This window comes from Carettochelys insculpta, chromosome 32 (assembly GCF_033958435.1).
Source record: "Carettochelys insculpta isolate YL-2023 chromosome 32, ASM3395843v1, whole genome shotgun sequence".
In the NCBI taxonomy this organism is placed as follows: domain Eukaryota; kingdom Metazoa; phylum Chordata; order Testudines; family Carettochelyidae; genus Carettochelys; species Carettochelys insculpta.
Window position 1 is genome coordinate 4,259,717 of NC_134168.1, and position 24,585 is coordinate 4,284,301.

Sequence of the window (24,585 nt, forward strand, 5' to 3'; positions counted from 1 at the left end):
CGCCCAGGAATCCCTTTCCCAATATGGCGGCGCCTTCTTGTGTCCTCAGGACAATGGCGGCCCCCAGCTGGCATCAAGATGGCTGCGCCCATTGGGCTCGACCAATGGAGCCAATGGCTCCCTCCTAGTCCTTCCTGATTGAGTGACGTCACCGAGCCCGTAACCAAGATGGCACCGCCCTCGTCTCACTAATATGGCGGCTGCCCAACTCTCTCTATCAAAGATGGCGGCCTCCCGGGCTCCATCCTTGAGCAGCTGTAACTCCACATTCTGCCGGGAGATGGCGACATCCTGCAATGGGCGCCAAGTCCCGCCCCCTTCTTCCGTACAAGGTGGCGGCTTCCTGCGCCCCTGTGCCCAAGATGGCGTCGCCCTCTTTTTTCTCCCACCAACATGGCGGCCCCCTGTCCAAAATGGCCGTTTTCGTCCGGACACGGCACAAGCCACGTCCTCAGTGCCCAACATGGCGTCGCCCGGTGGCCGCGGCCATTTAAAAGATGGCCGCGCCCGTAGCCTCCTTTCCGTACGGAGCGTGGGAACTGCCCCCCACATGGTCCCAGCGCCATTTCCTGACCCACATGGCAGCGCCCCTGAGTCTGAGGCTGGGTAGGGCCGGAGGGGGGGAAGCGGGGGGAGGGGTCCAGCTTTGGGGGTGGGGCCGGGGAGGGGGCGCCCCGGTTTCTCACTGACCCTATTTTCTACCCCCCAGCGGCGCGCCTGGCCGCTGCCCCTCGGCACCTGCACTGTGGGGCCCCCCGCCCGGCCGTGGGGCGCTGGAGGGCTGAGTGAGTGTGGCGGGGGGCTGGGGGCTGCATGGGGGCGGGGGTGTTGAGGTCTGGAGAGTTGGGGGGCTGCATGGGGCGGAGGTGGGGGGCTGGGAACGTCGGGCGTGGGGGCTGCATGGGGGCGGAGGTGGGGGGCTGGGAACGTCGGGCGTGGGGGCTGCATGGGGGCGGAGGTGGGGGGCTGGGAACGTCGGGCGTGGGGGCTGCATGGGTGCGGAGGTGGGGGGCTGGAAACGTCGGGCGTGGGGGGGGGTGGTGCGTGGGGGCGGAGGTGGGGGGCTGGGAACGTCGGGCGTGGGGGGGGGGCGGGGGGGCGGGGGGCTGGGAACGTCGGGCGTGGGGGGGGTGCTGCGTGGGGGCGAGGGCGTGGGGCTGGGAACGTCGGGCGTGGGGGGGCTGCGTGGGGGCAGAGGTGGGGGGCTGGGAACGTCGGGCGTGGGGGGGGGTGCTGCGTGGGGGGGGGGTCACCCCCGCACGCTCTGACCCCCGTCTCCCCCCAGGCAGGGTCTGGCCCCCAGCTCGAGCGGCTACGGGCCCCTCCGCGACCTGCCCGACTGGTCCTTCGTAGGTGAGCAGCTCCCTGTGCCCCCCGCCCGGACGCCTGGGTTCCCTGCTCCCCCACCCCCACCCGCCGGGAGCCCGGACGCCTGGGTTCCCCGGGGGCGCTGGGGGTCACTGATGTGTCGCCTCTCCCCAGACGGGCGCCCCACCCCCCCGTGGAAGGGCCAGATCCGCCGGCGGCAGGAGGACGAGGCCTTCGCGGTGAGTGGGGGAGGGGCCCGGACTCCTGGGTTCTCCCCAGCTCTGGGGGGTGCAGTGGGGGCTGGTGGTTAGAGCAGGGGGCTGGGAGCCAGGACTCCTGGGTTCTCCCTGGCTCTGGGGGGGCAGTGGGGGCTGGTGGTTAGAGCAGGGGGCTGGGAGCCAGGACTCCTGGGTTCTCCCCGGCACTGGGGGGGCAGTGGGGGCTGGTGGTTAGAGCAGGGGCTGGGAGCCAGGACTCCTGGGTTCTCCCTGGCTCTGGGGGGGCAGTGGGGGCTGGTGGTTAGAGCAGGGGCTGGGAGCCAGGACTCCTGGGTTCTCCCTGGCTCTGGGGGGGCAGTGGGGGCTGGTGGTTAGAGCGGGGGCCGGGAGCCCGGACTCCTGGGTTCCCCGCCCCTCACCCCGCTCTCCCCAGCGGCGGGTGGCGATGCTGGCGCGGGAGCTCGACGAGGGCCTGAGGCGGTGGCGGGAGCAGCAGCGCCGGACGCAGGAGGCCGAGGAGCAGATGACGCAGAAGCAGCTGCAGCCCAAGGGGCGCCCGCGGGAGAGCTGACCTGCTCCGGCCCGGACGCCTGGGTCCGCTGCCCGCCCGCTGGATGTGAGCGCCGCAGGGAGCTGGTGGGGGTGGGGAGCTCATTTGACTTCCGGCCCCGCCCCCGCCTGACCCACAGCCCTGCCCCAACCCCCCCCCCGAGTGCCCGTGCCTAAGCCCCCAAGTGTCCCCTAGCCCCACACCTTCTGCCCCAGCCCCCCAGTGCCCCCCACCTGACCCACTGCTGCTGCCCCCAGCGCCCCACAGCCCCTGCTGTTGAGCGGTCGGAGTCCGGCTCAGCCTAACCCCCCCCCCACCCCACCCCCTGACTCAGGGCTGTGACGTGGGCCAGCCGCGGTTTCGGGGCGGGGGAGGGGAAGGGCTTCCGCCCCTCCCCCCACCCCCAGCCCCATGGGCTCCGGCTGTTTGGCGGCTGTAATTGGGTCCAGATGTGCAGCCGCCGGCGGTGAGCTCATGGTGTGGGCTCCGCGCCCGGCTCACAGGACTGGGGCAGCCGGCCAGGCCGGGGGAGGGGAGCCCTGAGCCCCCACCCCACGCAGCAGCGCCTGCCCCCCAGGGGCGGCAATAGGGGAAGCGGCGGCTGGACCCGGCTCACCGCGTCTCGCCCACAAGCCGGGGGCTCGGTGACTCAGCCCCACGGCCCTGCCGCTGCCCCACAGGTCCTGCCACGCAGCTCCTGCCGCTGCCCCGCGGCTCCCGCCCCACAGCCCTGCGACCACCCCTCTCTCCCACCCTGTGGCTCCCGCCCCACAGGTCCTGCCACTGCCCCCTGGCTCCTGCCCCACAGCCCTGCAGCCGCCCCTCTCTCCCACCCCCCAGCGTTGCCCCCGCTTCAGAAATCTCACTCGTTTCTTTGCAAAAAAAGTTTTCCCTTTTTATTCATTTTGCTTTTTCTTTACAAAACAGCCGCTCAGCCCCAGCTCCGGCCGCATGAAACCCGACCCCCAGGCGGCACCACCCCAGCTTGCCAGGGGGCCTGGAACCGGCAGCAGGGGCAGGACGCAGGGCCTGAGCTCCCCCACCCCCTGGCTGGGGCTTTGTTGATCTCCAGCAGCGAAAGAAAAGCTGGAACGTGGCTGTGTCGTAACCGAGTCCCAGGGGAGCCGCACGAGAGCGGCACGTGAAACCACCCCCTTGTGCAACCCCGGCTGGCTCCCCGCGGCCCCCCAGCGCCGCCTCCCTTCGCACGCCCTTGCACTGTTCGCACGGGGGCCGCCTCGCCTTGCACGCCATCACTGCGGATTCCTGGAGCTGTTGCTTTCCCCTCTGCCCCATTAAAACCCCACGAAGCGAGGGCGCCCCCAGTCTTTCTGTCCTGTCTGTCCCATGCGCCCGGCAAGGGGCTTCTCTCTACCCCTCCCCAGCCCGTGGGGCCCCGGAGACGCCTCCGCGCCCAGCCCTGTCTCTGCCCAGCCTGGGGCTGCAGGCGAGGGCACCCGGCTGGTTTTCCCGGGGTGCCTGGGCCAGCACCCCTCCTCGCCAGCCCTTAGGGCTAGTGGGTTACGAGGGGGGCCAGCGCTCGGGTGTTACTTAAGCCGGGGGGCGGGATTTTGATAGTGAGGGTGGGTTAAAGTGGTGCAAACACGCTGCCGGCTTTCGCCCCAGCCTGGGGGTGGTACCACAGTTGGGTGCTGGGAGCTCGCCTGGGCCCCCCAAGCCTGCCCCTCCCCCTGCCCAATCAGCTTCGTTACTAACCATAGCGTACCCCCAAGAGCGCCCGGGGGGGAACAGGGCCCACACCCCGGGGGGGCAGCTGGCCCTCTGTCCCGGCCAGCGGGATGGAGGCCCCCCCCCCGGCTAGCGCGCTGAGTTCAGGTGTGGGGCTGGGGCTAGCTAATAATTAACTTTTTATTACAAACAATTATACATTAATTAGTAAAAAAAACATAACCCCTCCCCCCGAGATCTGGCGAGGAACGAGGGGACCCAAAGACCTGCCCGATGCTCCCCTGAACCAGCTCCTCCCCCTCAACCTAGGCCCACGCCGCACCCCCTCATGCTGGGCCAGCCGCACCTTCTCCCCCCCCCCGCTGCTTAGGCAGAGTGAGTGAGGGGGTGGCCTCTTTTGGCTCTGCCCCCAACTACATCACGCCCTGTCCAGTTTCCCATCATCCCTTGCTCCTCGCGCCAGCACACTCCACCTCATCTACATAGTCCCGCCCATTGCAATGCCCTGGATTTCCCAATAACTGCCCATTGGACTGTGGGGTGACTGGTATGTGCATAGCCCCGCCCCCTGGAATGCAAAGCCCCCTTTATTTGCATGGCCCCGCCCATTGGAATGCAAGAAGGATCCCCCTCCCATGTGACCCAGCCCACTGGAATGTGAAGCTTCCTTATTTGCATAGACCCGCCCACTTCGGTAAAGCTCTGCCCTCCCATTGGTGCAATGGCCCCGCCCCTTCTCCCTTGCTTCACCCCCTGGGTTCCCAAGGCCCTGCCTAAAGTACCTGCGGGCCAACCAGGGGCCTCCGTTCCACAGATGGCCCCGCCCCCTTTGTACACAGACCAATGGGAGAGTCAGCCCAGCTGAGCCAAAGCGGGCAACTAGACCCAAGCTGATTGGCTGGGTCACATGCCCCCAGGTTGAGGGGGAGGAGCCAGTGTGGGGGAGGGTCACTCTGGCCTCTCCCCTTGGCTGCCCCTTTGGTGAGGTTGTAGGGGAAGCTGGGGGGGGAGGGGGGCTGAACTTTGACCTTTCCCTGGGAGGTCAAAGGGCACAGGGTCACAAGGGGGGGCTCAGGGGCCCCCCTGCCTGTTACTGAGCGCGCTCAGCGCGCCTGGGATGGAGGTTGGGGGGGACGGGGGAGGAGCCAAGGGGAAGCCCCGCCCTTCACATCTTGTCCAGCAGGGAAGGGGAGGAGCCAGAGAGAAGCCCCGCCTCTCCCAGCTGCTCCAGGAAGGGGCGGAGCCAGGGAGGAGGGGTGGGGCGGGGCCGGGGGGAGCCCCGCCCCTCAGACCTTGTCCAGCAGGGAGCGCTGGCAGTGCAGCAGGCGCTTGGGGGTGCCGTGGCGCTTGAAGACGACCACGGCCACGCCCAGGGCCAGGGCGCAGAGCAGCAGCAGGACCGGCAGGGCCACGGCGGCCACGCCCCCCGCCCCGCCTCCCGCCTCGTCCACCTCGATGACAATGACCTCGGTCTCCTCCTCTGCCTCCTCCTGGCGCCGTCCCGCGCAGCCCAGCCAGTCCCGCAGCGCCGACTTGGGGTACCCCGGCTCCACCCGCAGCTGCTGGTTGTTGAACTTCCAGTACCGGCCGCCCTTGTAGAAGTAGGTGAAGGCTGGAGGACGGGACGGACGAGGGGACGGCCAGATGGACACACAGCCGGCGGCGGGGGGGAGAGGGACAGACGGACACAGGGAGGGCAGGAGAGACGGACGGACAGGGACAGACGGACACAGGGAGGGCAGGAGAGACGGACGGACAGGGAGGAGAGGGACAGACGGACACAGGGAGGGCAGGAGAGATGGACGGACAGGGCGGAGAGGGACAGACGGACACAGGGAGGGCAGGAGAGACGGACGGAGAGGGACAGACGGACACAGGGAGGGCAGGAGAGACGGACGGACAGGGCGGAGAGGGACAGACGGACACAGGGAGGGCAGGAGAGATGGACAGGGAGGAGAGGGACAGACGGACACAGGGAGGGCAGGAGAGACGGACGGACAGGGAGGAGAGGGACAGACAGACACAGGGAGGGCAGGAGAGACGGACGGAGAGGGACAGACGGACACAGGGAGGGCAGGAGAGACGGACGGACAGGGCGGAGAGGGACAGACGGACACAGGGAGGGCAGGAGAGATGGACAGGGAGGAGAGGGACAGACGGACACAGGGAGGGCAGGAGAGACGGACGGACACGGGGAGGGCAGGAGAGAGAGACAGGAGATGGACACAGGGAGGAGACAGACAGACAGACGGGGAGGAGGACGGACATGGGGAGAGCCGGCAGGACGGACGCACAAGAGAGCAGATGGACAGACAGACAGACGTAAGGGGCGCAGGAGAGAGGGACGGACGGGGGGGGGAACGGTAAGAGGAGAACAAGGAAAAGGCCGATCAGCCAGGCCCTTCCAAGCCCCCCCCCCGCACCCCGCACCCCCCCCCGCGGTGCCCCCCTGCGCCGTACCTTCGTCGCTGCCCATAAAGGCCCCGCGGGGCGACTCGGGGATCCCCTCCCAGACGGCCACGTTCTTGGGGTACTCGGCGTCCACGGAGCGGGTCTCCTCGCTGAAGCGGTAATACCTGCGGGGGACACGCGGGGGCTGAGGGGGGGGCCTCGGGCTGGGGGGGCCTCGGGGGCGCAGGGCAGGGGAGGGGAGGGAGGGGGCGGCACTGACTTGTTCCCCCGGAAGAAGTAGGTCTTCCCACTGGGCATCCAGAAGAGGGCGGCGTCGATGCGATCGGTGGGGAGCCCCCGGCCCAGCTGCCGCAGCGGTTTGGGGTACCCGGGCTGCAGGGTGGCCTCGTCGAACACCCAGTGCTTGTCGCCTGCGGAGCAGAGAGGGGCTCAGCCCGGCCGGGACCGGCCCCGAATCCCCCCCCAGCCAGCTGCGGCCACGGCCCGGGCGCCCCATCTGGCCCCCCACGGCCCGGGCGCCCCGCGGTCGAGTCCTGAGACGGGACGGGAAAGCCCCTCAGCGAGTCCCAAGCCAGCACCGACCCCGCCTAAGCCAGCCCAGCCGGGGCTCGGCCACCTCTTGGGGTGGAGGTTCCACCTCCCAGGGGTTCCCCACCTCCCCCTCTTCCACTTCAGCCCCTCGCGCCTTGTCCTGCCCCGGCCCCACTGAGACCAGCCTCTGCCCGTCCTCCTCCGACCCTCGCAGGGAGGTGAACCTGCTGTGAAAGGCCCCTCGGTCCCGGCCGCAAACTGAAGAAGCCCCAGTCCCTCAGCCTCTGCTCACAGGTCCCTGCTCCTGCCCTCCGCCGGCCCCACCGCCCCATCCGTTCTGCCGGGGGCTCCGGGGGGCCCTGCCCAGGGCCGAGCAGAGGGGAGTGAAAACTTCTCTAGCCCGGCCGGAAACGCTCCTCCTGACGCGCCCCACGTCCAGCCCCCCCTCGTCGGGGGAGGGCCCCTGTCCTGGTACCTTTGAAGAAGACGAATTTCCCATCCTTGCGCTCGTAGGCTGTGTTGATGGACGCCGGCAGCCCGACCCAGAACTGGCCGATGGGGAGCGGGTACCCGTCCATCACCTGCTTGTTGCGGACCCGCCAGAACCAGCGCTCCTGGGGCGGGGAGAGCCACGCGTGTGTCTGGTGCCCCTCGCGCCCCACCCCGGGCCCCCCTCCTGCCCCGCCCTCCGCGCCGCGTACCTTGAAGACAAACATCTCCCCGCGCAGGACAGCGATGGTGTCGAAGTTGCCGTCGCAGATGTTGGGGCCGTAGGGAGGGTTGTCGGGCCGGTCAGGCACGTGGGGCCAGGCTGTGGTGCGGGGCACCGGGGGGGCCTTGCTGGGGACCCCCGACTCACTCCCTGGGCAAGCGGAACAAACAGCTCAGCGGATGGGGTGTTGGGAGGTCGGGGAAGAGGGTGGGGTGACCGGTGGGGGTCCTGGACGGGGCCAGGTTTGCCCCCCTCGTGCCCAGTGCTGGGGGCCCGTCGCGGCGTGAAGGGCAGCTGGCCGACACCGAGAGACGAGGCGCGTCGGCCATGAGGGCAAAGGGGCCTCCCATCCAGAGGGCGTTAGAGGGTCGTGTCGGGGGGCGGAGGACCCGGCGGCGGCCCGGGGGTGAGGGCAGCGGGTCGCACCGTAAAGCTGCTGGATGCCGCGCCGGTCGTCGTCCGGCAGCACGAAGTTCTCGGTGTCCATCCACTGGTAGAAGGGGGCCATGATGGCCGAGGGGTCGTTCGAATGCTCCAGCCCCAGCGCGTGGCCCAGCTCGTGCACGGCCACCAGGAAGATGTCGTTCCCTGGGAGAGCAGGAGAGTCAGGGTGTGGCACAGCCTGATGGGGACATCGCCGTGGCCACCACGGAACGGGGACATCTCCTTGGTCACCACGGAACGGGGACATCGCCGTGGCCGCCACGGAATGGGAACGTCACCATGGTCACCACGGAACGGGGGCATCGCCGTGGCCACCACAGAACGGGGACATCACCATGGTCACCATGGAACGGGGACATCACCATGGCCACCACAGAATGGGAACATCTTGGTCACCACGGAACGGGGACATCGCCATGGCCACCATGGAATGGGAACATCTTGGTCACCACGGAACGGGGACGTCACCATGGCCACCACGGAATGGGGACATCGCCGTGGCCACCACGGAACGGGGACATCACCCCATGTTCCCTGGGACCAGAGATATCCCCACAGCTGCCCGGGAACAGGGATGTCTCTGCCGCCAGCGGGCAATGGGGCCATCACTGCAGAAGAAGGAACTCGGCGGGAAAGGAGAAGTCACCAAGAACGGGGCGTCCGCCTGGGAACTGGGAGGTCACCACGTCTTCACCGGTGAGCTCCTCCCCCATGTTCTAGCCCCACAGTCCCCTGGAAATGGGATGCACCGGGGGCTGGCTGGGGGTGGGGCAGGGGAACTGGCTGACTCGGATGGCGGGGAGGCCGGGGGTTTCCAGCGTGGAAAAGGGGAAGCGGCACCATTACTAGGCCTGAGTCAATGTGTTGTGGGAGGGGAAATTCCCAGCATCTCCTTCCCTACCCTGCCCCCCTCAGCGCCGGCACATTGTCCCCTTCACCCACTCCCCACACCCCCAGCAGAGAAACCCCGGGCTCCTCCTTCTCCCCACACTACCCGCCGCCCCCGAGGCCCCGGCTCACCGTTCAGGTCGTCGTTGCGGACGGTCCAGGGCTCGGCCGAGTCGAAGTGGGTGTCCCCGCCGATGTGGGGGCCGGGGAAGTAGGCGTGGGCCAGGAAGCCGCCCTCGCCGTCGAAGGGGGTGCTGTCCCCATGGAAGCCCTCGGCGAAGAAGATCATGATGTCGGCCTGGGGGGCCCGGCCCTGGCGCACGTGGGCGTAGGGCACCTCACGGAAGCGCAGCGGCGTGGCCGCGCCCCACACCTCGAAGGCCCGGCGGATGGCCTGGAAGGTGGCCGCCTCGCCCACCTTGGGCGTGTAGTTCTGGATGCTGTGAGGTGGGGCAGCCTGGGTCAGAACCGCACGGGTCCCATGGCCACCCCACAGCCTTGACGCTGCCCTGCAGCCCCACCCAGTGCCCCATAGCCAGCCACGACTCCTCACAGCCCTGTCGCTGCCCCATAGCACCCTCCTGGTGCCCCATATCCTTCCCAGTGCCCACCCAATACCCCATAGCCGCCTCACAGTTCCCCACAGCCTTGCCACTGCTCCATAGCCCCCATCTGGTGCCCCATGGGCTCCATGGCCCTCTTAGCACACTCAATGCCTCCTAGCCGCCTCGCAGCCCCCCATTGCCCTGTTGCTGCCCAACAGTCCCCACCCGATGCCCCACGTCCCCCCCAACTCTCTCCTCCCCAGCCCCCCATGCACTCACTGCCCCGCCCCTCACCAGAACGTGATTTCGTTGTGCTGCCACTTCAGGCCCTGGATGGCGTAACGCCGGCGCCGCACGTTGGCCTTGATCTCTGCCCCAAACTTATCGGGGACGCCGCAGCGCGGCCGCTTCATGGCCCTGGGGGCGGGAGGAGGAGGGTGAGCCGCCGAGGGGCCGTTTCCTTGGTACTTCCCAGGGGAAGAGTCTCGGGGAGCCCTCAGGCTAGAACCCCGGCGTCCTACACCTTTCCCCCCAGGACACTGCAGGGGCAGCCCTGGAACAGAGCTAAGCTGTGACTCGGGGCCTTTCCCGGCTGCCTCCAACCCTGCCTCAGCTCCTGGCTCCAGACCTGCCCTGGGGACGAGAGTACGGGCAGCTGTGTGGAAAAGCCCAATGGGGCAAGAACCCAACGTCCATTCAGGCCCAACCCCCAATGACCTCAATGGCGTTAGAGCCCAATGTCCATTGGCACCCAACCCCCAGTCACCCCTCAGTGGAGCTAGAACCCCTACATCCATTGGCACCCAACTCCCAGTCACCCCTCAATGGAGCTAGAATCCCTACATCCATTGGCACCCAACCCCCCAATGACCTCAATGGAGCTAGAACCCCACATCCATTGAAACCTAACCCCCAGTCACCCCTCAATGGAGCTAGAACCCCTACATCCATTGGCACCTAACCCCCAATGACCTCAATGGAGCTAGAACCCCACGTCCATTGGCACCTAACCCCCAATGACCTCAATGGAGCTAGAAACCAACATCCATTGGCACCCAACCCCCAATGACCTCACTGGAGCTAGAACCCCACATCCATTGGCACCCAACCCCCAATGACCTCAATGGAGCTAGAACCCCACGTCCATTGGCACCTAACCCCCAATGACCTCACTGGAGCTAGAACCCCACAGCCATTGGCACCTAACCCCCAATGACCTCACTGGAGCTAGAACCCCACATCCATTGGCGCCCAACCCCCAATGGAGCTAGAGACCAACATCCATTGGCACCCAACCCCCTATGACCTCAATGGAGCTAGAACCCAATGCCCATTGGTGTCCAACCCCCCAGTGACCTCAATGGAGCGAGAACCAACATTCATTGGCGCTCAACCCCCCAATGACCTCAGTGGAGCTAGAACCCAACATCCATTGACACCCAACCCCCCAGTGACCTCAATGGAGCTAGAACCCAATGTCTATTGGCGCCCAACCCCCAATGAGCTCAATGGAGCTAGAACCCGACGCCCATTGACACCCAACCCCCCAGTGACCTCAATGGAGCTAGAACCCGACGCCCATTGGCGCCCAACCCCCCAGTGACCTCAATGGAGCTAGAACCCAACGCCCATTGGCGCCCAACCCCCCAGTGACCTCAATGGAGCTAGAACCCAATGTCTATTGGCGCCCAACCCCCAATGAGCTCAATGGAGCTAGAACCCAACGCCCATTGGCACCCAACCCCTCAATGATCTCAACGGAGCTAGAGCCCCCACGTCCGTTGGCGCCCAACCCCCAACTGACCCCTCACGTCCATTGGGCCCTACTGAGTCCCTGCAACAGTCCCAAGGGGGTTGCTTTCCTGGGGATGCGGCAGTGGGGGGACCTACTTCAAGGTTTCGGCGTCAGCGGCTCCAGTGACGGGCAGGTTGTAGAAGCGCTGCATGGCAGCGATGGCGGCCGAGAGCGACTGGGGTGAGCGCTGGGTGTGGGTCCGCAAGTCGCCAGGGGGCAGGTACCCATATTGCTGCAGCCAGGCCTGGTGGTGGGGGGAGAATCAGAGGGGCCCCACATATCCACGCCACGCCCCTGTCCCCAAGGCCACCTCTTACCCCCACTGCCCACCTGTGCCCCACTGCTCACCCCCCAACCTCCAGCCAGATGCCATCTGCCCCCCAGTCACCTCCCCGAGCCTCGTCACTCACACAAGGCTGACAATGCCAGCCTGGAAACGACCCCCGTACCCCACCCAGAGCCCTGCACCCGTGGAACAGCCCACCCCCAACATGCCACCCCCCACACCATGCATTCTGAGTCCTAGGGCCGGGGGGGGCAGGAGTGAGGGGCAGCACAGGGCCGTAGGCAGGGGCTGTGGGGCAGGAGTGAGGGGCACCGGCAGGGCCGTGGGGCAGGGGCTGTGGGGCGGGAGTGAGGGGGCACCGGCAGGGCCGTGGGGCAGGGGCTGTGGGGCGGGAGTGAGGGGCACCAGCAGGGCCGTGGGGCAGGGGCTGTGGGGCGGGAGTGAGGGGCACCGGCGGGGCCGTGGGGCAGGGGCTGTGGGGCGGGAGTGAGGGGGCACCGGCGGGGCCGTGGGGCAGGGGCTGTGGGGCGGGAGTGAGGGGCACCGGCGGGGCCGTGGGGCAGGGGCTGTGGGGCGGGAGTGAGGGGCACCAGCAGGGCCATGGGGTGGGAGTGAGGGGCACCGGCAGGGCCGTGGGGCAGGGGCTGTGGGGCGGGAGTGAGGGGCACCAGCGGGGCCGTGGGGCAGGGGCTGTGGGGCGGGAGTGAGGGGCACCGGCGGGGCCGTGGGGCAGGGGCTGTGGGGCGGGAGTGAGGGGCACCGGCGGGGCCGTGGGGCAGGGGCTGTGGGGTGGGAGTGAGGGGCACCGGCGGGGCCGTGGGGCAGGGGCTGTGGGGCGGGAGTGAGGGGCACCGGCGGGGCCGTGGGGCAGGGGCTGTGGGGAGGGAGGGAGTGAGGGGCACCGGCAGGGATGTGGGGCGGGAGTGAGGGGCACCGGCAGGGCCGTGGGGCAGGGGCTGTGGGGCGGGAGTGAGGGGCACCAGCGGGGCCGTGGGGCAGGGGCTGTGGGGCGGGAGTGAGGGGGCACCGGCGGGGCCGTGGGGCAGGGGCTGTGAGGCGGGAGTGAGGGGCACCGGCGGGGCCGTGGGGCAGGGGCTGTGGGGCGGGAGTGAGGGGCACCGGCGGGGCCGTGGGGCAGGGGCTGTGGGGCAGGAGTGAGGGGGCACCGGTGGGGCCGTGGGGCAGGGGCTGTGAGGCGGGAGTGAGGGGCACCGGCGGGGCCGTGGGGCAGGGGCTGTGAGGCGGGAGTGAGAGGCACCGGCAGGGCTGGGCTGTTTGGGGCAGGCAATGGGGGCCCAGCCCCCGCTCTCAGAATTGTGACGAGCGGGTTTGGGACCCCGACCACGCTCCGGCTTCGCCCCTCCCCCCGTCTAAATCCAGCCCCTCCCCCGCTGCCTCCCGCTTCCGCTCCCCACCCCGGGGGCTAATTTTTCCCATCCCAGCGAGACACAAACAACGGCACCCACGCGCCTTCACTTCCCTCCCTCCGCTCTCCCGGGCCGGGCTCCTTCGCCCAGCCCCCCGCGGCCCCCCGGCCTCGAGCCCAGCCCTTGGCACCTCGCCCGCCAGGACACAAGCAGCCCTTTGTGGCTGGGGGGGGTCACCCACGGTCACCCCCCGGGGACTCCCAGCCAGCCCCAGCTAAGCCTGGGCGGGCGGACGGGCGAACGAGAGGGCAGCGCGGGGAGACAGCTCGGCGGCAGCCAAGAGCCACAGGAACTGAGGGGGGGAGGCCAGGTGTGGCGCAGCCCCTGCGGGCAGCAGCCTGGAGCCGGGGGCCGCCTGCCCTACGGGCTGGGCTCCAGCAGGGGGTGCTCAGCAGAGCCGGGTTTGGGCTAATCCTGGGGACACGCCTGGCCGCAGAGGGGAAAGGTCTTCGGCCCAGGGGTGGCAAAGGTCATTGAGAACAATGGCAGGGCTGGGACAGACAGACACAGTGTGTGGGGTAGATAGATAGATAGATATGGTGTGTGGGGATGGATAGGTAGATAGATACGGTGTGTGGGGATGGATAGATACGGTGTGTGGGGATGGATGGATGGATAGATAGATAGATACGGTGTGTGGGGATGGATGGATGGATGGATAGATACGGTGTGTGGGGATGGATAGATACGGTGTGTGGGGATGGATGGATAGACAGATAGATATCGTGTGTGGGGATGGATAGATACGGTGTGTGGGGATGGATGTATACGGTGTGTGGGGATGGATGGATGGATAGATAGATACGGTGTGTGGGGATGGATAGATACGGTGTGTGGGGATGGATGGATGGATAGATAGATACGGTGTGTGGGGATGGATGGATGGATGGATAGATACGGTGTGTGGGGATGGATGGATAGATAGATAGATACCGTGTGTGGGGATGGATAGATACGGTGTGTGGGGATGGATGGATAGATAGATGGATACGGTGTGTGGGGATGGATAGGTAGATAGACACCGTGTGTGGGGCTGGATAGATACCGTGTGTGGGGATGGATGGATGGATAGATAGATACGGTGTGTGGGGATGGATGGATAGATAGATGGATACGGTGTGTGGGGATGGATAGGTAGATAGACACCGTGTGTGGGGCTGGATAGATAGCGTGTGTGGGGATGGATGGATGGATAGATAGATACGGTGTGTGGGGATGGATGGATAGATAGATGGATACGGTGTGTGGGGATGGATAGGTAGATAGACACCGTGTGTGGGGCTGGATAGATAGCGTGTGTGGGGATGGATGGACGGATAGATAGATACGGTGTGTGGGGACGGATGGATAGATAGATGGATACGGTGTGTGGGGATGGATAGGTAGATAGACACCGTGTGTGGGGCTGGATAGATAGCGTGTGTGGGGATGGATGGACGGATAGATAGATACGGTGTGTGGGGATGGATGGACGGATGGGGTGTGCAGGGACAGCCAGCCGGCGGTGGCTGAGGAAGGACAGGTCGATGGCTCATCCGCGTCGGGCTAGACAGGCTCAGAAGGAAGGAAAGGCAGGAGGGAGGAAGGGAGGACAGAGGCCCGAGGCCCTGGCAGAGCTGTGCCGCTCCCCGGGTAACACTCAGGTATTTGGAGCCGCTCCAGGCGTGAGCCGGGCTGTGGCCGACGGGCGCAGGAATGGGAGCTCCGAGAAGCGGGGCCAGGCAAGCTCCGGCCAGGGCAGGCCAGGACAAAGGCTGGCGCCGGCCGGCAATGTGGCAGGAAGATGCGGGGCCTGGAAGCGAGGGAAGGGGAACGGGCGGCCGGAGGAGCGGGCGGGGAGGGCTCGGGGGGCCCTTTGTGGGCAGCGGATGGATGGGGTCCAGGGCCCCAGGGCTGGGGAGAGGGTTGGCCAAGCAGAGGAGCAGGGGGCGAGGTGCCCCCCTCCAGACAGGGCAGGAGAAGGGGAGACCCTGGAGCCAGCAAAGGACTGAGAGGGCTCCCAGCTGCCAAGGTTCAGGGTGGGGGTTGGCAGCCAAGCAGGGGGGTCCCCGCTGGGGCCAGGTGGTGGGGGAAAAGTGGGGCAGGAGGGAGGGGAAGATGGGGCAGAGGGGAGGAGGGCGACCAGCCTGTTGGTGTGAAAAGGCCGTGGTTTTCAGGCAGGAGGGACCCCCTCCGACATAGCTCCCCCAGGTGGGGAGGATGCCCCACCAGGGCCCCCACCAGGGCCGGGCCCCAGACCCACAGAGGGGAGCTGGCCGGGGCTGGGAGTGCTGCGGTGCAGGGTGCAGTGGGTTGCACCAGTTGTGTTGGCCGAGGAGCGTTAGGCAAGGAGAACTGGCCACCAACACTGGGTCACCAGAGAACTGGCCGTGGGCGAGTCGATCACCAAAGAGCTGGTCACCAGAGAACGGGCCATGGGCGAGTCGGCCACCGGAGAACTGGTCACCAGAGAACTGGCCATGGGCGAGTCGGCCACCAGAGAGCTGGTCACCAGAGAACTGGCCATGGGCGAGTCGGCCACCAGAGAGCTGGTCACCGGAGAACTGGCCATGGGCGAGTCGGCCACCAGAGAGCTGGTCACCGGAGAACTGGCCATGGGCGAGTCGGCCACTGGAGAACTGGTCACCAGAGAACTGGCCGTGGGCGAGTCGGCCACTGGAGAACTGGTCACCAGAGAACTGGCCGTGGGCGAGTCGGCCACCGGAGAGCTGGTCACCAGAGAACTGGCCATGGGCGAGTCGGCCACCAGAGAGCTGGTCACCGGAGAACTGGCCATGGGCGAGTCGGCCACCAGAGAGCTGGTCACCGGAGAACTGGTCATGGGCGAGTTGGCCACCAGAGAACTGGCCATGGGAGTCGGCCACCGGAGAACTGGCCATGGGCGAGTCAGCCACCAGAGAGCTGGTCACCAGAGAACTGGCTGTGGGCAAGTCGGCCACCAGAGAACTGGCCACGGGCGAGTCGATCACCAAAGAGCTGGTCACCAGAGAACTGGCCATGGGAGTCGGCCAACAAAGAGTCGGCCACCAGAAAGCCGGCCACCAGAGAGTTGCCAGCCAAAGAGTTGGTCATGGGTGAGTCGGCTACGAGAGAGCTGGCCATGGGCGAGTCGGCCACCGGGGAGCTGGCCACGGGCGAGTCGGCCAATGGGGAGTCGGCCACCAGAGAGTTGCCAGCCAAAGAGTTGGTCATGGGTGAGTCGGCTACGAGAGAGCTGGCCATGGGCGAGTCGGCCACCGGGGAGCTGGCCACGGGCGAGTCGGCCAATGGGGAGTCGGCCACCGGGGAGCTGGCCACGGGCGAGTCGGCCAATGGGGAGTCGGCCACCGGGGAGCTGGCCACGGGCGAGTCGGCCAATGGGGAGTCGGCCACCGGGGAGCTGGCCACGGGGCCGGGCCAGGGCACGGCTGGACTCACCTCGGGGCTGAAGCTGGGCTGGCCCCCGGCCCCCGGGAGCAGGGCGCTCAGCACCAGGCTGAGGGGCAGCAGCCCTGGCAGCGGGCTCGGCAAGGGGCTCATCCTCCCTGGGCTCCCCGGCGGCGACTGGCCCCAGACCGGCTGGGCTCGCTCGGAGCAGGGCCCGCCTGGGGACGTGGGCAGCGCCGGGCTCCGGTTACAGGGCGGGGGGGGGGACGGGAAGCGGCGGTGGAGGGAGCCACCTACTGGCCAGAGAGAGCCACAGGGAGAGCGGGGGGCGCTGGGAAGAGGGATCGGGGGTGTCTGAGTGAATAGATTGGGGATATCGGGGTGACTAGATTTGGGGTGTCTGGGGGTGGAGCTGGGGTGTTGGGTGGTTCTGGGGGGTGTGTGGCTGGATCTGGGGGCGCTGGGAAGAGGGATCGGGGGTGTCTGAGTGAATAGATTGGGGATATCGGGGTGACTAGATTTGGGGTGTCTGGGGGTGGAGCTGGGGTGTTGGGTGGTTCTGGGGTGTGTGTGGCTGGATCTGGGGGCGCTGGGAAGAGGGATCGGGGGTGTCTGAGTGAATAGATTGGGGATATCGGGGTGACTAGATTTGGGGTGTCTGGGGGTGGAGCTGGGGTGTTGGGTGGTTCTGGGGGGTGTGTGGCTGGATCTGGGGGCGCTGGGAAGAGGGATCGGGGGTGTCTGAGTGAATAGATTGGGGATATCGGGGTGACTAGATTTGGGGTGTCTGGGGGTGGAGCTGGGGTGTTGGGTGGTTCTGGGGGTGTCTGGCTGGATCTGGGGGCGCTGGGAAGCGGGATCGGGGGTATCTGAGTGAATAGATTGGGGGTGCTGGGTGGATGTGGGGGTTTCTGAGAGGATGGATTTGGGGTCAGGGATGGATCTGGGGATATCGAAGTGAATAGAGTTGGGGTGTCTGGATCTGGCGTAGTGGTTGGATTTAGGGCTGTTGGGATGAATCTGGGGGTGTCAGTTGGGTCTGAGGATGTTGGGTGCCTGGGGGATGGATCTGGGGAAACTGAATGAATTGATGTGGGGTGTCTGCGTGTCAGGGGATGGACTGGGGGTGGCTGGGGGCGCTCGCTCGGAGGAGCGAGACAGATGGGGGTGTCTGAGGCTGAGCAGACAGAGGGGGCTGGGGGGCAGGATGTGGGTCTCTGCCCTCAGCACATTTCCCACCATCTGTTTGTTCCTCTGCTTGCAAGAGCCTGTGGCTGCTGAATCAGCCACCTCTGATTTCGCTGAGCGAGGGAGGCCTCGACCCTCCTGCTGGGTCAGACAGCGAACCCAGGAGTCCGGGCTCCCAGCCTCCCTGCTCTAACCACCAGCCCCCACTGCCCCCCCAGAGCCGGGGAGAACCCAGGAGTCCTGGCTCCCGGCCCCTGCTCTAACCACCAGCCCCCACTGCCCCCCGAGAGCCGGGGAGAACCCAGGAGTCCTGGCTCCTGGCCCCTGCTCTAACCACCAGCCCCCACTGCCCTCCCAGAGCCGGGAGAACCCAGGAGTCCTGGCTCCCGGCCCTGCTCTAACCACCAGCCCCCACTGCCCCCCCAGAGCCGGGGAGAACCCAGGAGTCCTGGCTCCCGGCCCCTGCTCTAACCACCAGCCCCCACTGCCCCCCCAGAGCTGGGGAGAACCCAGGAGTCCTGGCTCCTGGCCCCTGCTCTAACCAACAGCCCCCACTGCCCTCCCAGAGCCGGGAGAACCCAGGAGTCCTGGCTCCCGGCCCCACCCATACAGTCTGGGCTCGACAACAGGGGTGGGATGGGGGCGGGGCATGGGGAGCGGGGGGGAGGGGCTGCCCCCCCCCAGTGTAACCCCGATACCGCCTCGCGCCTGCCTCCAGGTGGCGCCAGAGACCACGGGCTGGAGATCGGGGAGAAGTTGCTTCTTAAAGAGCCAGTCCCACAATTCCGGGACCGCCCCCCCAAAAAAACTCGGGCTCTTAAAGGGCCAGCGCCACAGTTCTGAGACCCCCCTCCCCCACCCCCAAGGTTCTTAAAGGGCCAGCGCCACAGTTCTGAGACCCCCCTCCCCCACCCCCAAGGTTCTTAAAGGGCCAGCGCCATAGTTCTGAGACCCCCCTCCCCCACCCCCAAGGTTCTTAAAGGGCCAGCACCACAGTTCTGAGACCCCCTCCCCCACCCCCAAGGTTCTTAAAGGGCCAGCGTCATAGTTCTGAGACACACCCCCAGTAGGTCCCCCCTCCGTTGGCTGTGAACTTTCTCAGCCGCAGGGCAGGAGAGGGGAGGGGCACAACGGGGAGCGGAGTGTCTGTGTAAACAGGAAATTGTGCAAACGGGCTTCTTAAAGGGGCCGCAGCACAATTTTCCGGCCCCCTCCCGCCGCCCCTCTCTTAAAGGAGCAGCACTTTTCACAGCGGGAAGCGCGGGGGAGGGGGGAGGGCGCCGTGTCCCCTCCGACCTGAACCCCAAAACCCAGGGAAGGCAGCTCCCGACGCTGCGGGGTCCTAGCGCCCGGCGGAGGGTGGGGGGAAGAGTCACGTGAGCCCGGAAAGTTGCGAGCCCGGAAGAGAAGGGCGGAAACAAAGTTGCGAGCGGCCGCCGCGGGGGAGCCGGGCCGGGCCGGGCCGGAGGTCGCGGGATCGGGGCCGCCCGCGGGAGCGACCCCCGGAAATGGCCCCCCCCGGGCTGGGGCTGGCCTGGGGCCTGCTGCTGGCCCTGGCCTGGGGTAAGTCCCACGCCCCCCCCACTGCCTCCACCGACCCCGGTCCGGGCTCCCTCTTATCCCGGTTCATTTCCCTTCCAGAAGCTGCTGCCGCCTACGCGGAGAGAGACTCGGGTAAGCGGCGGGGGGGGGCTGGGGGCGAGGGACGCAGGGGGGCCCGGCGGGGAGGGGGCCCTGGGGTGGGTGGGGCGGGCGGGGGCTCTTAGGGGAGGGGGTTCCTGGAGGGGGGACGGGGCGCGGGGGTCCCCGGCTGACTCTGCTCCCCGCAGCCGGCTGCCGGCAGCCCCTGGAGGTGCGGCGGGAGCCCCAGGGCGTGATCCGCAGCCCGCCCCGGCACGGCCAGGCGCCGCCCGCCGCCTGCACCTGGCTCATCGTGGGGGCCCCCGAGCACGTGCTGACCCTAAGGTGAGCCCCCGGCCCCTTCCCGTCTCCTCGCTGACCGGCCGGCCCCGCCCCCTCGCCCCCCAGCCGGCCGGCCCCGCCCCCTTCCCCCCCCCCGGCCGGCCCTGCCCCCTTGCCCCCCGGACAGCCCCTTCCCCTAGCCTCATCCCAGCCGGCCCCGCCCCCTTCCCAAACTCCCGGCCGGCCTGTCGCGCCCCCTTCCCGAGCCCCCTAGCCGGCCGGCCCCACTCCTTGCCCCCCAGCCGGCCGGCCCCGCCCCCTTCCCGAGCCCCCCAGCCGGCCCTGCCCCCTTGCCCCCCGGACAGCCCCTTCCCCTAGCCTCATCCCAGCCGGCCCCGCCCCCTTCCCAAACTCCCGGCGGGCCTGTCCCGCCCCCTTCCCGAGCCCCCTAGCCGGCCGGCCCCACTCCTTGCCCCCCAGCCGGCCTGCCCCGCCCCCTTCCCGAGCCCCCTAGCCGGCCGGCCCCACTCCTTGCCCCCCAGCCGGCCGGCCCCGCCCCCTTCCCGAGCCCCCTAGCCGGCCGGCCCCACTCCTTGCCCCGCAGCCGGCCGGCCCCGCCCCCTTCCCGAGCCCCCCAGCCGGCCGGCCCTGCCACACTCTGTGCCCGCAGGTTCGAGCGGTTCGTGCTACCCTGCGGAGAGGCGGTTCTGTACGTCCAGGCGCCCCCGGCCCCCCCCCGGGCGCTCTGCGGCCCCCGGCCCCCCGGCCCCCTGCGCTTCTGGGCCGCCAACGTCACCCTCAGCTACTGGCGCGGCCGGGCGCCCGCCGAGTCCTTCCAGCTGCGCTACCAGAGAGGTGGGTGCTGCCGTGGGGGGTCCCCTGGCTTGCCCCCCTGGTGCCCTGCCCGGCCGTCTGCCCCACCTCCCCCCGGTGCCCTCCCCGGTGCCCAGCCTGGCTGTCTGCCCCCCACCCCCCTGGTGTCCCACTTGACTGTCTGCCCCACCCCCCTGGTGTCCCACCCGGCCATCTGCCCCGCCCCCTGGTGCCCCAACCTGCTGTCTGCCCCCTGCAGTGCCCCGACTGGCCGGGCTCTGTGCATCCCCACTAATCCCGCCCACCTGTTCTGTCCCCTGGGCCCCATCTGTCCATGCCCCCCAGTGCCCTGATGGGCCATTTGTCCCTCCCCAGGGCCCCGTCCGTCCGTGCCCCATATGACTCCCTGCCTTCCGCCCCCCCCAGGCCCGCTCCTCTCGCTGCCGCCGCCCCCCGGCTCCTGTAACCGGACGCTGGAGGCCTTCTTCGGGGTCTTCTCCCCGCCGGGCTGGCCGGGGCCGGCCGGGGCCACCGAGCTGCAGTGCCACTGGGCCCTGGACCCCCACGACAGCCGCCCGCTGACTGTGCTCTTCTCGGCGCTGGACCTGGCGCCCGGCGACGCCCTGGAGGTCTACGCGGGGGCCCCGGCCGGCCCGGCCCGGCTGCTGCGGCGGGTGGAGGCGGCCAGCAACGGGCAGGCGCTGGAGGTGGAGGCGCCCTCCAGCCGGGCCTGGGTGGCATGGCGGGGCCACCAGGGCCGGGGCTTCAACGCCACCTACCACGTGCGGGGCTTCTGCGTGCCCTGGCGCCGGCCCTGTGGGGGCGCCGAGGCCGCCGGCTGCTACGGGCCGGCCGAGCGCTGCGACGGCCGCTGGCACTGCCCCGACGGCGCCGACGAGAGCGGCTGCCCCGGCTGCCCCAACGGCACCTTCCCCTGCCGGGCCGGGGCCGGGGGGCCCTGCTACGGCGCGGCCGAGCGCTGCGACTACCAGGCGCTGTGCCCCGACGGCGCCGACGAGCGGGGCTGCTGGAGCTGCCAGGCGGGCACCTTCCGCTGCGGCGACGGGCGCTGCGTCTACGAGGCCTGGCGCTGCGACGGGCAGCCCGACTGTGCCGACGGGGCCGACGAGGCTGCCTGCCCCTACGCCCTGCCCCGCAAGGTGGTGGCGGCTGCCGCCATCGGCAGCCTGGTCTGCGGCCTGCTGCTGGTCGTCGCCCTGGCCTGCGCCTGCCGGCTCTACGCTGCCCGCCGCCGGGAGTACGGGTGAGCTGGGGCGGGAGCCGGGGGCGGGGCTTCAGCTGGCAGCTCTTGGCCCCCAGGAGTGCGGGTGAGCCGGGCCGGGGGGCGGGGCTGGGGGCGGGGCTTCAGCTGGCAGCTCTACCCCGCCGGGAGTATGGGTGAGCCGGGGCTGGGGGCGGGGCTTCAGCTGGCAGCTCTTGGCCCCCAGGAGTACGGGTGAGCCGGGCCGGGGGGTGGGGCTGGGGGCGGGGCTTCAGCTGGCAGCTCTACCCCGCCGGGAGTATGGGTGAGCCGGGGCTGGGGGCGGGGCTTCAGCTGGCAGCTCTTGGCCCCCAGGAGTACGGGTGAGCCGGGCCGGGGGGCGGGGCTGGGGGCGGGGCTTCAGCTGGCAGCTCTACCCCACTGGGAGTATGGGTGAGCCGGGGCTGGGGGCGGGGCTTCAGCTGGCAGCTCTTGGCCCCCAGGAGTACGGGTGAGCCAGGCCGGGGGGCGGGGCTGGGGGCGGGGCTTCAGCTGGCAGCTCTACCCCGCTGGGAGTATGGGTGAGCCGGGGCTGGGGGCGGGGCTTCAGCTGGCAGCTCTTGGCCCCCAGGAGTACGGGTGAGCCGGGCCGGGGGGCGGGGCTGGGGGCGGGGCTTCAGCTGGCAGCTCTACCCCGCCGGGAGTATGGGTGAGCCGGGGCTGGGGGACAGGGCGGTGGCGGGGCTGTGGGTGGGGCAGGGGGCAGCCCAGGAGGTCACCGTCCTATGGTCCCCCCGCAGCCTCTTCGCCCCCCTGCCCACAGCGAGGCCCAGTTCATCCGGCAGGAGGCGCCGCCATCCTATGGGCAGCTGATCGCGCAGGGCCTGGTGCCCCCCCTCGACGACTTCCCCACGGACAGCCCCGGGCAGGTGAGCGCCCGGCTCCCCACGGCCCAGAGCCCCCCCACAACCTACCCCCCCGCAGCCCAGGGCCCCCACGGGCCAGATCTCCCCCGATCCCCCAGGGCCCCCGTGGCCCAGAGCCCCCCACAGCCTCCACAACCTGCCCCCCCACAGCCCAGAGCCCCCCACAGCTCCCACAACCTGCCCCTCTGTGGTCCAGAGCCCCGCAGGGCCCCCACTGCCCAGATCTCCCCAGATCCCCTATGGACCCGCGGCCCAGAGCCCCCCACAGCCTCCACAACCTGCCCCCCTGCAGTCCAGAGCCCCCCACAGCCTCCACAACCTGCCACCCCGTGGCCCAGATCTCCCCAGATCCCCCGTAGCCCCGTGGCCCAGAGCCCCGCAGAGCCTCCACAACCTGCCCCCCTGCGGCCCACAGCCCCCATGACCCAGAGTCCCCCTGAGCCCTCACAACCTGCCCCCCCATGGCCCAGAGCCGCCCCGATCCCACAGGGCCCCTGCAGCCCAGAGCCCCCCCGATCCCACAGGGCCCCTGCAGCCCAGAGCCCCCCCAATCCCCTATGACCCCTGTGACCCAGAGCCCCCTGGGGCCCCCACGGCCCAGAGTGCCCCCCAGTACCCACAGCCCAGAGCCCTTCCCCCAGCTCCCCCTCAACAGCCCCAGGCTGCCCCTAGCCCCCCACAGCTCAGCGCTCCCAGTCCTCCCCCTCGCCTGAGTCCCTGTCCCCGCTCCAGGCCCCCCTCAGTGCTGACCCCCCGTTTCGTTGCAGACCTCGCTGCTGGGGAACCTGCGCTCACTGCTCCAGCTACTGCGCCAGGACCCGGCCGCCGGGCGCCGCAGCCGCCGCCCGCCCCGACCCGTGCGCCGCCTCCTTCGCCGCCTCCGCCGCTGGGGGCTGCTACCCCGCCCGGCCGCCCACCCGGCCGCCAGCTCCCCCGCCCAGCCGCCGCCAGGTGCTGCCGGCTCCGAGGCAGAGGGGGCAGCGGGTGGGCCCCAGGAGGCCCCGCCTCTTCCACAGAAAGTCCCACCCCCTGAGCCGCAGCTGCCCCCCCCGGCCGTGTCCCCCACGCCCCCCCAGCAGCTTCCCAGGGGGGTGATGGAGGCCCTGCGTGGGTGCCTCTTCCCCTCCCCCATGGGCCGTGGGGCCCCCCCCAGCCTCCCCCCATCCCCCCAGGGGGAGGATGACGTTGTTCTGCTGCCGCTGGCCGAGTCCCAGCCCGACCCACAGGACGACCCTCTCCTCACCTGAGCGGCCCTCCCGGCCCCATTGCCTTTAAGGAGCCTGCAGCCAATGAGGGGAGCCGTGTCGGCTTGGGGCGATGCCCCCACGGCAGCCAAACGATGGGACGGCACATTGCCTTTAAGGATATGATGCTGGCTGAGCCGCGGGGGAATATTTGCCTGCCAGTCAAGAAAGCTCTGAAAGGGGAGAGTGTTACCAGACGTTGCCTTTAAGAACCTGGTGGCCAATTGGAGGGCAGGGAAGTGGGGTAGGGCGGAGCCAATCATTCCCCCCACGCCTGCGGATATTAGAAGGCAAACAGTTACGTGGCAGTCAATAAAGGCTCTTAAAGGGGCGTGTCCATTATACTTCTGTTAGAAAGACCTTCTTAAAGGTGCAGGTGCTCAGGGGGGAGGAACTAGAACCTTAAAGGGGACGGGCCATGTCATGGCTGTTAAGGCTGTATGTAAGAATATTTTCATGGCTGTTAAAAAAAAAAAAAAGATTCTTAAAGGCAATGATGTTTTCCACTTCCCGGACTTGCACTTTGCCTCAGTTTTTCCCAGAGAGGGTGGGAAATGCAGGTTCCCTCCTCCTTGTTTCTGGGGGCTGAGAAGCGAATCCTGAGGGCCAGCTGACCTTTTGTGTGTGGAGGTTAAAAAAGGCGCTTAAAGGCAATGGGCCACCTGGGCGCCATTTTCCAGCTGGCTGGCAAAAGTCGGGATTTTATAAGACTCATGGGAACTGGACACCGGTGAATGTGGGAGCTGACGGGGCTTGACTGCGCCCTGCAAATTATGTATACGGCTGTCAAAAAAGAACAACCTTAAAGGTAAGGAATGGTTTGCCTCCTGGCGAGAGCCTTGGAAACGACTTTGCGGGGACCGTGGGGCAGCGGCCACCCGCCCGTGGGCGCCTTCGTGCTGCAGGACACAAGGCGCCTGTGGCCGTGACCCGGCGCCTGCCTGTGGGTGGCGGCCCAGCGGCGGGAGCAACAACCGGCGCTGGCAGATAATAAGTAAAAGCCTCCTAAAGGGGAGGGCCGGGGGGAAAGCTAAGCTCCTTTTCCCGCCAGCAGGGTGTTGGGACACCAGGAGAGAAAGAGCCGAGCGCTAACCTGACATGGCTGGGGAGCTGGAAAAGGAGGCCCCAGGCCTGTGTAAA

General features: G+C 68.5%; 3 protein-coding genes across 3 annotated transcripts; 2 read left to right on the forward strand and 1 right to left on the reverse strand.

The window, feature by feature from the left end:
- Window positions 1-19: 19 nt before the first annotated feature.
- MRPL52 (mitochondrial ribosomal protein L52) lies at window positions 20-3,395 on the forward strand. Its single transcript, XM_074982743.1, is given in 7 exon segments — window positions 20-571; window positions 573-606; window positions 710-785; window positions 1,286-1,353; window positions 1,483-1,547; window positions 1,960-2,142; window positions 3,004-3,395. Coding segments are annotated over 6 exon segments (759 nt in total). The 5' UTR covers window positions 20-193; the 3' UTR covers window positions 2,098-2,142; window positions 3,004-3,395.
- Window positions 2,946-16,379, reverse strand: MMP14 (matrix metallopeptidase 14). The gene is made up of 10 exons (XM_074982739.1): window positions 16,223-16,379; window positions 11,188-11,336; window positions 9,592-9,714; window positions 8,885-9,192; window positions 7,847-8,008; window positions 7,410-7,570; window positions 7,184-7,322; window positions 6,437-6,587; window positions 6,226-6,341; window positions 2,946-5,377 (listed from the first exon to the last, which is right to left on the reverse strand). The coding sequence occupies exons 1-10, from the start codon at window positions 16,322-16,324 to the stop codon at window positions 5,052-5,054; spliced, it is 1,737 nt and encodes a 578-aa protein (XP_074838840.1). The 5' UTR covers window positions 16,325-16,379; the 3' UTR covers window positions 2,946-5,051.
- Window positions 16,380-18,646: 2,267 nt separating this feature from the next.
- LRP10 (LDL receptor related protein 10) lies at window positions 18,647-23,955 on the forward strand. The gene is given in 8 exon segments (XM_074982392.1): window positions 18,647-18,922; window positions 19,001-19,033; window positions 19,189-19,324; window positions 19,932-20,116; window positions 20,501-21,338; window positions 22,076-22,089; window positions 22,092-22,204; window positions 22,969-23,955. Coding segments are annotated over 8 exon segments (1,854 nt in total). The 5' UTR covers window positions 18,647-18,867; the 3' UTR covers window positions 23,449-23,955.
- The last annotated feature ends 630 nt before the right edge of the window (window positions 23,956-24,585 follow it).